The sequence below is a fragment of the Macaca nemestrina genome, chromosome 1 (assembly GCF_043159975.1).
Source record: "Macaca nemestrina isolate mMacNem1 chromosome 1, mMacNem.hap1, whole genome shotgun sequence".
Lineage (NCBI taxonomy): Eukaryota > Metazoa > Chordata > Mammalia > Primates > Cercopithecidae > Macaca > Macaca nemestrina.
The window spans coordinates 18,863,825-18,878,165 of NC_092125.1; the positions used below are offsets into that span (position 1 = coordinate 18,863,825).

At 50.4% G+C, this 14,341-nt stretch overlaps 1 protein-coding gene across 5 annotated transcripts in view; it reads left to right on the top strand.

Annotated features, from left to right (window-relative positions):
- Positions 1–14,095, top strand: part of LOC105499153 (piggyBac transposable element derived 5) — a 104,666-nt gene extending 90,571 nt beyond the window's left edge. For all 5 annotated transcript variants that reach the window (XM_011771625.2, XM_011771626.2, XM_071074534.1 and 2 more), the window contains exons 5-7: positions 2,693–2,890; positions 11,264–11,369; positions 13,043–14,095. In XM_011771625.2, coding sequence (XP_011769927.1) covers positions 2,693–2,890; positions 11,264–11,369; positions 13,043–13,238 — 500 coding nt within the window. In that variant the 3' untranslated portion in view covers positions 13,239–14,095. The remainder of the gene's footprint in view (positions 1–2,692; positions 2,891–11,263; positions 11,370–13,042) is intronic.
- Positions 14,096–14,341: the final 246 nt, after the last annotated feature.

The following is a 14,341-nucleotide window of genomic DNA, read 5'->3' on the forward strand; positions in this document are numbered from 1 at the left end:
TGTGTCTGTGTATGCATCTGTGTGTGTCTGTCTATATGTGTGTGTCTGTTGGTGTGTGTGTGTATGTCTATGTGTGTCTTTGTGTCTGTGTGCATCTGCATGTCTGTGTGTGTGTTCATGTGTGCATCTGTGTGTTTGTCTATGTGTGGCTGTGGCTGTGTGTGCATCTGTGTGCATTTGTGTCTGTGTGTGTGTCTGTGTCTGTGTGTGTACCTGTGTGTGTGTCTGTGTCCGTGTGTGCATCTGTGTTTGTGTCTGTGTGTGTCTGTATGTGTGTGTGCATCCGTGTATTTGTATCTGTGTGTGTGTGTACCTGTGTCTGTCTGTGTGTCTGTATCTGTGTCTGTGTCTGTGTTTGTGTCTGTGTGTGTCTGTATTTGTGTCTCGGTGTGTGTGTACCTGTGTGTATGTGTCTGTGTGTCTGTATCTGTGTGTGTATGTATATGTCTGTGTCTGTGTGTGCATCTGTGTTTGTGTCTGTGTGTGTCTGTGTACCTGTGTCTGTATCTGTGTGTGTCTGTGTGTGTCTATGTCTGTGTGTGAGTCTGTGTTTGTGTCTGTGTGTGTCTGTGTTTGTGTCTGGGTGTGTGTATATGTACCTGTATGTATGTGTCTGTGTGTGTCTGTATCTGTGTGTGTGTGTATGTGTGTGCATCTCTGTGTCTGCGTGTGTCTGTGTGTGTACCTGTGTGTGTGTGTGTGTGTCTGTGTCGAGTGGGGTGGATGCCGTGCAGACAAGGTGGAGTGGGGATGCCGGAGGACTATCCCGGGCCATCAATATGATTCCCAAAGAGCTGGGTGTGCTGCTTCTGTGGTTCTGAGAAGGGGATGCGTCTTGGCTCAGAGAATTAGGAGGAGGATGGGAAAGAATCTTCTAGCTGAAAGAAAATATTTAGATATGGAATTTGGATTTTTTTCAAGAGAAGATTAGGTAAGAGATAAAAAAGATCTCCTTGCCTATTTTTAGAAGGGTCTAAACTGACTGAGCTCTTCACCAGGGCATCATCATGTACCTCCTCCGCCGTGACTGAGGGCAGTGTCCTCCAGCGTATCCGCAGGGAAGCTCACTAGTGGCTGCACCCTGCCTCCTCAGGACACAAATCGCATTGGTCGGGGCCAGTGTCCCCCCACCCTGGGAGACTCTCACAGGCAGCCAAGGTTGAGGAGAAGAATCGGAGCTGAGAGTCTGGTTGTCCCTCCTAGAGTCACACGGACCGTTGTAAAATAAAAGCCAGAAAGGACATTCCTAGAATAATTTCTGTGTTTATAAAGGGATGGAGTCATGGAAACTTGGGTGCTGCTGGGATATTCTTCTTTCCCTCTTACGAACATGCAGCTTCTCTTTGGCTGGTGGTGTAGACTGAGCCCCAGATGGGTGATTTCGGACACCCTTACCCTTGTTCATGTCATCCTCCTCCCTGTTTTTAAGAACAGATTCTCCTTTTTACATCTCAAGATGAGAGTAGCTTGAGTGGTCATGTGTGGTTGCTAGGAATGGAGCTGCGAGCAGCAGACCCCTCCTCTTTTCAGCAGTGAGACTCGAAAGCACCTCTGGTTGCATCTTCCTTCCCACCTGCTACCAGGAAAGGAGTTCGGAAGAGGGAAAGATTCATTCAACTGTCCTTCTTCTGGTGCAGTGTGGGATGCGGGGATGAGGAAAGCAGATGCATGGGATATGTGATGTGTTCAGATGACTGATGGCACTGTCAGTCCTCCAGGAGCTGAGCAGAGAGTAAAGGCTGAGACAGCTCCCAGGGTCTCTGCATCCCCTCTAGGCTGCTGGGGAGCAGCTGAGTGCCTGTGGCCCCTGTGGCCTTCTGGCCCAGCAGGGTGGGGCGGGCCCATGATGTGGAAGGACCTGAAAGGCCTCGAGTCCAGGATGGAAGTGAGCAAGTCCACGGTGGACGTTTGTTCATACCGGTGTCTACTGCCCACCAGCCACCGCATGCCAATCTTCCAGGCCTTAGAGACCAAGCGCAAGCTCCTGCTCTCTCAGGAAGCTCTCCACCCACTCATGGAAGGTCACTTGGTTTAGTTCACATTCTTTGATGGTTCTTTCCTTCACATTGAATATACCTCCCCAAGGAGATGAGGGCTCCATCTGACAGCTTCCTGGGGTGCGGTGTGGACTGGCTCAGCACTGGGCTTGCAGCCAGCCATGTCTTGGTGATGCCATTAGGATGATGTAACCATGGCCAGGATGCTGGACAGTCCTGGGCTTCATGCCTGTCTTTACCCTCCCAGCTGTGAGTCTGGGGTCCTCGCCCTTGTCGAGCCTCAGTTCTTCTCTAATGTGTGTGCCATAACCTATGGAGTGCAGAAGTTTCTTGAAGTAGATGGGATGATGAGTGCACGTGCGTAGTGCTGTGCTGGACACTGAGCGAGGGTCCAGGTGACAGCTCCTGCTGCTGCTGCCAGTATTGCTTGTGCTGTGATCCTACACGCAGTCTTAGCATACTGTATGTTCTTAGGGAGGAACCTGGGGAGATTGCCACAGGGAGAGACAACAGAGGGATACGAGACCTCAAAACTCTAGCAGTCTCTTCTAGAGGGATCTCTAGAGGGTCTGACTCCCAAGCATCAGCCTCAGAACCAGGCAGTCCCATCCTTTCCTTGAGGGTGCACGGGGTGGAGGAGCCACTGGCATCTCCGACCATGGTGAGTGTATGATCCGTCATCCCTCTCCCCCCAGGGATTTACTGCTGCGGCTTGCTCAGCGTGCGGAAGAGTGACTGCACCGGCCTCCCACTGTCCATGCTGACCAACCCAGCCACGCCCCCGGCCCGGGGCCAGTACCAAATCAAGATGAAGGGGAACATGTCCTTGATCTGCTGGTACAACAAAGGACATTTCCGCTTCCTGACCAACGCCTACTCCCCGGTGCAGCAGGGTGAGTGCCGGCCAGCCATTGGCACCGCAGGGTGCGCTGGGTTTGGTTGAGCTTGGCCGAGCCCAGCGCTGCGGTGGATGTGGCGTCCGCTGTGGGCTGTGCTGCTCTGGGACCAGACTACCCTCGGTTATTCACCAGCGTCTGGGGCCATGCTCCTAAGTGTGGCGGCTGCGTGGAAGCAGCGGGTAAGCAGCGAGGGAAGAGCTCCCCGTTCGTTGTAAGCTGTTGAGCGGTGCCAGGCTGACGGGGTTTGCAGGTGGCTCAAGCAGCCCCGGGAAGCCCGCAGGTTGTACACGGGGTGTGATAATGGGCTGCATTTGAATGGCATTTCACTTTATCGTCGGGGATTCTGTGACAAATCTGTTCTGATGGGAGGAAAAAAATCCATTCTTATCTTTCAAGGTCCTCCTTAGAAGTTAAGCATGTGCACCGTCTGGTCCGTCTGCTGTTCCCTGATTTCTTCATTGATTTTACTCGGGATTTAAAATCCGTTCATAACAAAGGGACTTACTTAGCGAGGAGCCTATGCTTAAAGTAACGTACAGTGAAATCATCACTAAACCACTGAAAAGAACACTGAAAGGACGAAGGGGCCCTGGCAGAAATGTTCCCGGCCGCGCAGCGCTTGGGGGCAGCCTCCCCTGCCTTTCCTGGAGGCTGTCCTCAAGACAAGTGACAGCAAATGAGGTAGAAAAGAAAGGCCCCTTTCCCCTTCACTAGTAAAGGGACACTGCCAAGGAGCCCGGTGTTTGTGTGCGGATTTGTGCTCTCACATGTACGTGTGTGTGGAGTGTAAGCTTGCCTGGCATGTTGTATGTGGTGTGGAGTGTGTATGTGATACACATTTGTGATGTGGGTGTGGTGTGTGTGTATATATTGGTGTGTACTTTGGTGTGGAGTGTGTATGCGGTATGGTATGTGTGGTATGGTGGGTGTGGTGTGTGTACATATTGGTGTGTTGTATGCAGTGTGGAGTATGTGATATGTATGTTTCTGTGACGTGTGTGTGTTTATGTGTGTGTGGTGTGGAGTGTGTATGTGATATGTATTGGTAGTATGGGGGGTGTGGTGTGTGTGTATATATTGGTATAGTATACTGTGGTGTGGAGTGTGTATGTGGTATGGTATGTGTGGTATGGTGGGTGTAGTGTGTGTATTGTTTGTGTGATGTGTGCTGTGTAAGTTTGCATGGTGTGTGTGGTCTGTATGTTGGTATGTGTATACACGTGTTTATGTTAATGGGCATGGTGTGTGTGTGGTCTGTATGGTGTGGTGTGTATATGTTTGCATGGTGTGTGTGTAGTCTGTATGTGTGGTGTGTGTATACATGTGCATGTCTATGTTATGGGTATGGTGTGTGTGTGGTCTGTATGTGTGGTGTGTATATGTTTGCATGGTATGGTATGTGTAGTCTGTATGTTTGGTGTGTGTATACACGTGCATGTCTATGTTATGGGTATGGTGTGTGTGTATGTGATGTGTGTGTGTGGTGTGTATGTTTCTGCAGTGCAGTTTGTGCATCTGTGTTTAATGTATGTTGCTAGTTTATTCCCATCCTTCACCTCCTGCCAGCTTAAGTTGCATCATGCCTCAGTGGAGATTGCAATCGTTGGACCCCAGCAGATGGGCATCAGTACTCAATTTGGGTGTAGAGGGCTGCAGGGAGCTGTGCTCTTGAGTGCTGTGTATAGGATCAGTTGAAGAAAGGTTTGATCCAGGCATGGTGGCACCCACAAGGGGCTGTGGCAGGACATTACTTGAGCCAAGGGGTTCAAAGCCTGCCTGGGCAACATAGAAAGACCCCCATCTACCCAGAAAAAAAAAAATGAGGAGGAAGAAAGAAGAAGAAAGAGGAAGAGGAAGTAGAGGAAGAAGAACAGAGATGAAGAAGGAAAAGAAAGGCTTGGAATTGGCCTTGCAAGCTGAAGGCTAGAGTTTGGGTTGAACTTCCAGACTCCCGTGATTAGGGTCTTGGTTCTGGGCAAGGGAATTTCCAGGGAACAAGTGTGAGAGTCAGGGGCAGGAACTGCTTCCCACCAAATTATTTTGTTTGTTTATTTTGGGGACAGGGTGTTGCTCTGTCACCCAGGCTGGAGTGCAGTGGTGCTATCATAGCTCATTTCTGCCTCAAATTCCTGAGCACAAACAAACCTCCCACCTCAGCCTCCCGAGTATCTTGGACTACAGGTGCATACCACTGTGCCCGTTAATTCTTTTTATATTTTTTGTAGAGACAGGGTCTCACTATGTTGCCCAGGCTGGTTTCAAACTCCTGGCCTCAAGCGATCCTCTAGCCTCAGCCTCTCAAAGTGCTGGGTTTACAGGCATGAGCCACCGTGTCCAGCCCCATCAAATTATTTTAAGTGATGGCCTCTGAAAAGGTGTCTCAAGGCAGGACATCACATGCATGTGGGCTCAGTGAAAGGAGATAATGAAGAGAAAAGAATGCAGCTGGAGACGTTCAACATCCTATCCAGGATTTAAGATGACAAATGTTAAAAGCCTATTTTTAAGGGTTGGAGCTCTTAAAGCAGACACCAAAGGAACATGTAAGGAGGATATTGATGGGGGAATTGATTTTTAAATCTGTTGAAATTTAGTGTGTTTAATGTACTTACAGTTTCTGGATCCAAAGTATTCTATTTTACATCATAAAGTTCAGAATCCTAGTGTCCCTTAAAAATCCCAAAGAGTATGACCACAGCATCACTGTAGCCTCCCTCCCCACCTCTGGGGGCCCTTGTCCCCTCCCCTGGTACCTCTGGAAAGCACTCCGGGGAAGTTCACACTTGCTCAGTGAGCACTTCGGTGGGTGCTTCAGGTGGGCACAGACCTGGGTGCAGCTGAAATGAGCGGGAAATTGCCCGGGGGAAGGTAAAGTTCGTAGCTGCTCCTCCCCAGGAAATCTGTTTTGGGGTTCACATCTTAGAGTTCTTTTTCTCATGAAGAGAGATCATCTTCTGTACCTAGTATTCCTTCCCTTCGGGTGTGCCATAATTTCTTCAGCCAGTGTCCCTATCAGTGATCCACTTTTTCACAGTATTAATAATGATACAGTGATGTCTTCATACATAAACATTTGGGCACATCTTTGATCACTTCCTCAGGGTAAATCCAAAAGCGGAAGTGCTGGGTCAAAGGGTGGGACCGACGTCAAGGTTTCTGGTGATGTGTTCAAGGTTGCTGGTGAAGTACAGGCTGTACTTCTGTACCATCGCAGTGGGCACAGGGTGCGCCTCCAGCTTTACCAGCACTACTTTTTTATTCTGTATTTGTCATTCTGATGGGTGAAGATGCCCCCAGATTTTAAATATCAATCAGTCTTATTGCTGGAGAGGTTACACATTTCTCCATGTGTTGATTGGCTAATTTCGAGTGGTTTCTTTCTGTTCCTTACAGTTTTCCTTTTGAGATATTTGTCATGTTCTCATTCACTTGAAAGGAAGTTTTCTGCCTATTGGACATTGTTTTCTGTATTTCATTTCCTGCTGTTTTTATTTATGATTAGTATTATTTAACATAAAAGTAGTTTTCATTTCTCCATAGGCGGATCTGTTGATTTCTTCTCTGCTCTCATGCTTTAGGTCTCTCCTCTGTCCCAAGGCCAGATAAGTATAAGTTCACCTGGCTGTTTTATGGTATAATTTTGTGCTCTTTACCATAATCCACTTCAAATTTATTTTGACGCGTGACCTCAAGTGGGCCTCTACTATTTCGTTGTTGTTGTTAAGTGGCCAGGGTGGATTGACCCAGCAGCTGCACCTCTGTGCCTAAATCATTTATTGAGTAATTCATCCTTTTCCTGTTTATTTTAAATCTCACTCAGGGCCAGGTGCAGTGACTCATGCCTATAATCCCAGCTACTCGGGAGGCCGAGGCAGGAGAATCGCTTGAACCCAGGAGACGGAGGTTGCAGTGATCCAAGATTGCGCCACTGCGCTCCAGCCTGGCCGACAGAGCAAGACTCTGTCTCAAATATGTATATATGTATCTCAGATGATAAACTGAAACATCATATATTCTAAAGACTGCTTCTCAGCTCTATGTTATATTCTGTTCTATTATGACCATATATACTCTGGTTGAAGTTGAGCAGAATTTCCAGTTTTAGGAAATATGTAACTAGGTATGAACATTTTAGGAATTGGTTTATTATTTTTTACTCCAGATTCTAAGGAAACATGAATCTTTTTGTCACAGAGTATGAGCATATTCCTTTATTTTATTTTATTTTATTTTTTGAGATGGAGTCTCCCTCTGTCGCCCAAGCTGGAGGGCAGTGGTGCGATCTTGGCTCACTGCCAGCTCCACCCCCCAGGTTCGAGCCATTCTCCTGCCTCAACCTCCCAAGTAGCTGGGACTACAGGCGCCCGCCACCATGAGCAGCTAATTTATTTTATTTTTAGTAGAGACGGGGTTTCATCATGTTAGCCAGGATGGTCTCGATCTCCTGACCTCATGAGCCGCCGGCCTCAGCTTCCCAAAGTGCTGGGATTACAGGCGTGAGCCACCGTGCCCGGCCTGCACAGGTTTTTTAAAAAGTTAAATGCAGGCTGGGCACAATGGCTCACACCTGTGATCCCAGCATTTTTGGAGGCCAAGTTGGGAGGATCACTTGAGTCCAGGAGTTTGAGACCAGTCTGGGCAACATGGCAGAACCCCATCTCTACAAAAAATCCCCCCCCCCCACAAAAAAAATTAGCTAAAAAGTTAGCTCACCAACACTCGGTGAGTGGGGGAGAGTGTTGGTGGGGCACTGAGGCGGGAGGATCACTCGAGCCCAGGAGGTAGAGGTTGCAGTGAGCCGAGATCATGACACTGCACTTCAGTCTGAGCAACGGAGCGAGACTGTCTCAATAAAATAAAAAATGTTAAATGCTGTCACATGTCAAGGGGTATTGCCATTGTGAGCCAAACCTTTTGCTTTTCTTCCGAAATCCACCTTGGGTCTGTCATCTTCCTCCTGGAGTCTGCCCATTTAGGATTCAGATTCACTAAGACTAATGAGAATGCAGAATGTCTGTATATGAATGAGTCAGGTCTTGATTCATTCACTTAAATTTGCAGAAGGGTAGCAGGAATGTCAGTCAACCCACTAACAGCCGAGGAAGGTGTTAAGACAGAACAGCTGTTAGATGGGAAGACAGGGCCATGTGGATCTTGAGCATCACAGAGACAGACACGGAGAAGACGGACATGTGTGCAGACCCATATAGCATTGAAAACAGCGTCCACCACGAAGTCGTGCATGATGTACACGCTGTTCTCAGTGATTCACTCAGTCAAGACAGTCACTATCAGATTCCCTCTTGCTAATGTTGCCAATGTTAGCAATCAGAAGGTGTCACAGGACAGCTGCCTTGCCTTTTTCAGCTGGGGTACTATCTGAGAATCCAAAATATCACAGGGAGAGGAGAGTGATCTGGTTTATAAACTGGGGAAATGCTCAAGGAGAGGATGCAGATCTGGTGTGGAAATAGCTCAGTTTCAAGGTGAAACTCCCATGTTAAATTTAAAATGATGAAAAAGGATGGGAAAGAAATGAAGAGTTAAAGATGGTCTCCCGGGTCCCGTGGTGAGGCAGATTGGGACAGTGGCAGTCCAGGAGCCTCAGCTCTTATTGGGCTGAAATCAGGAGGTGAAAAGCTGCAAGGTCGGTGGCTATGCGGACGGGGCTATGGGAAGCCCCGAGAATCTTCAGAGCGCAGCCCTGACTGACTCACCAGAGACACTAATGACTCAGAGCGGGACATCCGGAAGTCCTGGGAAAGGAACTAAGGGGATTTCCGTTTCTTTATAGGGATGGTCACCTGCTCACATCCACATGGAACCCTAAAGGGGCCAGAGCTCCTGAGACCCAGAGAAGGTTGTCACTGGAGGTCAGGCAAATCAAAACGTAGCTGGAGATGGGAGACCTGCACGGACCACGTGCTGGGGCCCCGTGTGTGGAAAGGGGTTCCTCCCACTCAGTCTTGGAGGCAGATGCAGCTGAAATAAGGGGCCGGGACAGGAACCCTCAGGAGGGGCATTGGAGAGAGAGACGGCAGTCCTCGGGTACTGCAGGTTCACACGCCCTCCCTCGAGCCTGGCATGCTGAGCCCTGGAGAACCCCCCACTGCGGGCCCCCGACAGCAGAACGTCTCTCAGGAGGAGGGGCTCCATAAGCAAGCGAAGGAGGCCATTGTCTCCTGCCCGGAGAAAGGTCCAGTGTGGGGGCCGCCGTGGTTTTCTGGCCCTTGGAGAGCTTTAGGAAATGCATTGCCGGGGCCGCTTCCCCGGTCCTGCATCTCTAGGGCAGGCCTGACAGCTCAGGTTCCCACAAGCTGGCCAGTGTTTCTTCCGTGTGAAATGCTGCTGTTTCTGAGGAAAGAAGGAAAGAGCCCAGCTCAGTGTATATAAGCGGATCTGCGTGACCCTGTTCTCCTCAGCCACAGTCCCTCAGTGAGAGTTGTGGGGGCGGGAGGAGGCTGGACCCAGACGAAGCTCCGGTGGACCTGCAAAGGACATGCCCATTTTACTTTGACCATGTCCATTTAAGTATTGCTGAAATTTCACAATCCTGTGAGCTAATCCCTTAAAAAAGAAATACAGAAAAATGGCACTGTGCCCATAGTCCCTTGCTGCTGTGAGGGAAGGCCGGTTCGAGGAAACGGTAGGTCAAGTCCAGCCACCTTTGAATGGCCGCGGCTGTGTGGAAGAATGCGTCCTTCCCATCTTCCAAGTTGTCTGCGGTGGGTGGCGCATACGGCAGGCCTTGGAAGCCAGAATGGCCTGTAGTAGCTTGGCAGCGGGGCAGGGAGGGCTCATGGGTCTCCGTGTGCTTCTCAGGCCCTGCCAATGGGATTTGTTCATCTTGCCGTGACCTTCCCGGTGCCCCTGGGATACATTCCCAGCTGTACTTAGTAGAGGAAAAGGTGTTTGAGGGTGTAGGGCCCCCAAAGTTCGAGGAGGCATGAAAGGATGGAGCTGGGGGATGGGAGGGTTGGAAAGGGCAGCTGCCTCCTGCTTCTGAGCCTCTAATTCCTTTTGGCTGAGCATGGAGGCTCGCACGTGTAATCCCAGAATTTTGGGAGGCCCAGGCAGAGGGTCACGTAAGGCCAGGAGTTTGAGACCAGCCTAGGCAACATGGTGAGTCTCTATTTAAAAAATTGTTTTAATTAGCTGGGCTTGGTAGCACATACCTGTGGTCCCAGCTCTTCAGGTGGCTGAGGTGGGAGTATCCCTTGAGCCCAGGAATTTGAGGCTGCAGTGAGCTGTGATCATGACACTGTACTTCAGCCTAAGTGATAGAGCAAGACCTCATATCTCAAAAAATAATGATAATAATTACACCCTTTTGCTTTTTTATTTTTTATTTCATTTTGAGACAGAGTTTCGCTCTTGTCACCCAGGCTGGAGTACAGTGGCAGCAATCTCAGCAAACGGCAACTTCCGCCTCCCAGGTTCAAGTGATTCTCCTGCCTCAGCCTCCTGAGTAGCTGGAATTACAGGCACCCGCCGCCATGCCCAGCTAATTTTTGTATTTTTAGTAGAGATGGGGTTTTGCCATGTTGGCCAGGCTAATCTTCTGGCCTCAGGTGATCCGCCCGCTTCAGCCTCCCAAAGTACTGGGATTACAGGCGTGAGCCACTGTGCCCAGCCTCCTTTTCTTTTTTAAATTGACAAACAATAATTGTACATTTTCATGGGGCACATAGTGATGTTTTGATATAGATAATGTATGGTGATCAGATCAGGGTAATTAGCATATCCATCATCTCACACACTTATTGGGAGATTTGTCAAAGGATGCAAAACCACAACTTAGGAGGAGTGAGGTCTAGTGCTCTGTGTGGGGTGACTCTGCAGTCACCCTGTGTGGGGCGACGAGTTGCCGACACCCTTTGGCTTTGATGAAGCCAGGTGGAAAGGGCTCCGTGGTGCTCTCTGACCTCATCCACCACCTCTTCTTCCCAGCACCCCTCACCCAGCCTGGCAGAAGGGGGAGGGAGGGAAGAGTGAGTCCTGTCGCCGCTTTCACTCTTTCAAGGCCCAGTCTGGTGCAGCACCCTTTCCCATGCTGCTTAGAGCCCCTTCAGGCCTGCCAGGGTCCTGCAGGCCTGCGAACCCCCATGACTTGGGCTGCTGTGTCTGGGCTGGCACATACCGTGGCATTCACCTGACTCTGATGCTTTCCTCAACCCCTCTGAAGCACCTGATGGTTGGTGCTGATTGTTCTTCTTCAACTCTCCCTCCCCTTCTCCTCCTCGCCATCCTCCTCCTCTGCTCATTCTTAAGTCGGGGGCAGCTAAACTGAATGAAGATAGGCACATTTATAAATTGGCATTAGGAGGAGGTGCTGAGGAAGGGGCTTATCTTGTCTCTCGCCTTCAGGAGTCATCATCAAAAGGAAGAGTGGGGAGATCCCATGCCCCTTGGCCGTGGAGGCGTTTGCCGCTCACCTGAGCTACATCTGCAGATACGATGACAAATACAGCAAGTAAGTGGCCAGGTGCCTCCATCACAGAAGGACTCTCATAGTTGTGCCATCTCGGCATAGATGTCTTGGCAGATGATCACTAGTTTCTGCAGTGTAAGAACTGCAGGACGAAGACCCTGGGAGGTAAGATCCTGCCCTCAGTCTGGGCTTCTGGCCTCACCTGTGCACACCTGGGCTTACATGGAAGTCCTCTGCCCAGGTACTCTGCGTCCTCCACTCTCCCAATGCCAGGTTCACATTCCCTGTGCCCAGAGGCACCCTTCCCTTTGCTTACCTGAACCGAGCTGTCCCTCAGCAGTGAGCTCAGACCCCAGCCATTGGCATCGCTTGCCCCAGTCCTCTGTCCTGAATTGCTGTCCTCCCCCACACCCCTAACACACTGGGCGTCAGCTCGGGCACTTCTACCCCAAGTCACATATCTTCTAGCATGGGTGCCTTAATTTTCTCAAATATGGATGCCTGTTTAGATCACCAGATGTGGTCTCATGTTCAGTATACACATAGTATGCATAGTTTACACACAGCATAGACAAGATCCACAATGTGCAGACGTCCAGACACCATGATGCCACCTCCGACCTGGTGCCATTATAGCCACCATCATGGGAACTCAAAAAATGATAGCTATTGAACATTAAAAGTATTAAATCACGGGGATTGAGCCTGACCACTTAGAACAGGGTTGGACTAACTCAAAACCGGATATTGACTGAACCCTCTTTGAGGGTAACCTATACTTCCTGGCCTTTTTCATGATAAAGAGGGAAAAACAAGGACCTGGTTCTCTCTGGAAAACAGCCTGTGTGTGAAAGGTAGCCCAACTCCTTAGTGATTCATCAAACAAACCTTTGTTGAATGCCTACGATGTGCTCAGCACCTTGCTAAATTCCATGAGGTTGTTACAAAGACATTGGCATTTAGTTCACTGAGCACCTACTATGTACCGGCACCTTCCTGTGTTCTATGAGGTTGTTCTAAAACAGCTGGCATTTGTGGAGTAGATGTCTGTGGTGCCTGCTGTGTGCTGGGCATTTCAGTCATCGTGAGATATTGAGGACACTGATCCTCCCATACTTTATACACGGTGCTGAGGCAAACTCACAAATGGAGAAGACAGTGCAGTGAGTGAGGCCTGAGGCTGGTGCTCCCAAGGAGGCCAGTGTCCTCAGGGTCCAGGAGGGCTTCCCAGAGGGGCGACCTCTGTACTTCCATCTGCAGGGATGGCAAAGGTACACTCGGGAACAGGGTACACCCTGCAGGGGCCTGGAGCTGAGGAAGAGCTTGGCCTCGAGGGAGTGGCAGCTGCACAGGACACACAGAACACAGCCTTGCAAGGAGCATTCAGCAAGCAGGGAAGCTGGAGGGGCTGCCAGGTGCCTGTCCACTCCGGGGCTGTGCACCACCCCAGCACACCTGCCACCTGGCTTTCGGGTTCTCCTCCAGCAACCTTGTTGTTTTTCACTTCTTTGGTCTTAAGTGAAGTTTATTGTGACAAAGCCCCCAGCTAGAGCTCACCTAACATCCCAAGCCTGACTCCTGCCCCCACAGCCCTCCTGCTTCTGTCGGGGGCGAGCCTGCAGCGTCGCACGGGCCATGCTGAGGGGGGCGTTTGGGATGCATCTCCGGGGGCCGTGAACCATCAGGTCAGCTGTTCTTCTCCCCTCTGTCTTCAGGTATTTCATTTCTCATAAACCAAACAAGACCTGGCAGCAGGTGTTCTGGTTCGCCATCAGCATCGCCATCAACAACGCCTACATCCTGTACAAAATGTCAGATGCCTACCACGTGAAGAGGTACAGCCGGGCGCAGTTCGGGGAGAGACTCGTCAGAGAGCTGCTGGGCTTGGAGGACGCCTCTCCGACCCACTGATGCTGGGGGTGCAGGACTTGGTCAGGGGAGGGGTGAGAGGGGGAGGAGAGCCTGCCGTTCCAACTTGCCCATCAGAGACCCAGAGATGGCCTGGTGTGTGGTTTGCTGCCTGGGAGGGATGCACGGGGCCTCTGGAGGGACAGGACGGACCTGATCAGAGGACGGTTGCTGTCCTTATTTGCATTCCAAGAAGAGCACGTCCTCCCTCGGGAAACAGTGCCACCAGCGTGGTGAGCACCTACACCCAAGTTCTCAAGGGCAGATTCTCTCCTGATATCCGTGGAGCTTGGGAGGCAACGTGGACTGTGACTGCAAAGGAAGGCCCTGTGGTGGAATGAGCTGGAGCATGCTCTAAGAGAGGCGTCTGCTTCCTAAAAATCTACAGTCGTCGGGGACGTGGTTCAAGTTCGTGACTTGAAGGAAGCAAAGACGCCCTGCTTGGTTACAGTGGCTTGGGTGTCGGGGGAGGCCGGGGAGTTTTCCAGCACTGGCCTCATGTGAGCACCTTTGAGCCGGTCTCTTAGAAGAAGTCACGCATCCTGGGTGTGCAGTAGTGAAATGGGGAGTGGGTGCCCATTCTGAAAAATGAGGCATTCCTGCTCATTCCCTCTGCTTAGCTGGTGGGCAGGGGAGAAAGGGAAACGCCAAAAAATTGGAGTGAAGGGTGATGCTATTTTTTATTTTTAAATATATCTTCAGGTTATTTTCTTACTGTTGCTTCAGATCTAATGTAAAAGGCAGATGTCCCCTCCTCTCCACCCCCCTCGCCAACCCAGGCCTCAGTCACGGCTCCTTGCATGACCACAGTTCTGTGTTCTGGCCTGTGGCAGGGCCGGGAAGGGCCGCTGGCTTCCAAACAGACGTGGTTGCTCTCCACCAGGCCCATGGGGAGCCCGCGGGCCCTAAGCTTTGTCGCAGATGTCATCATTGGCAGAATTACTTGTCTTGAAAAATATGTAGCATTGCTGAAACACAACCGAATTCTCTGCGATGGCCATTTGCTCATTGTCTTTCCTCCGTGTGTAGTGAGTGACCCTGTTTGCCTTCTCAGAGTGGCCCCTCAGAACAACAGGGCTGGCCTTTGAAAATCCCCAAAACGGGAC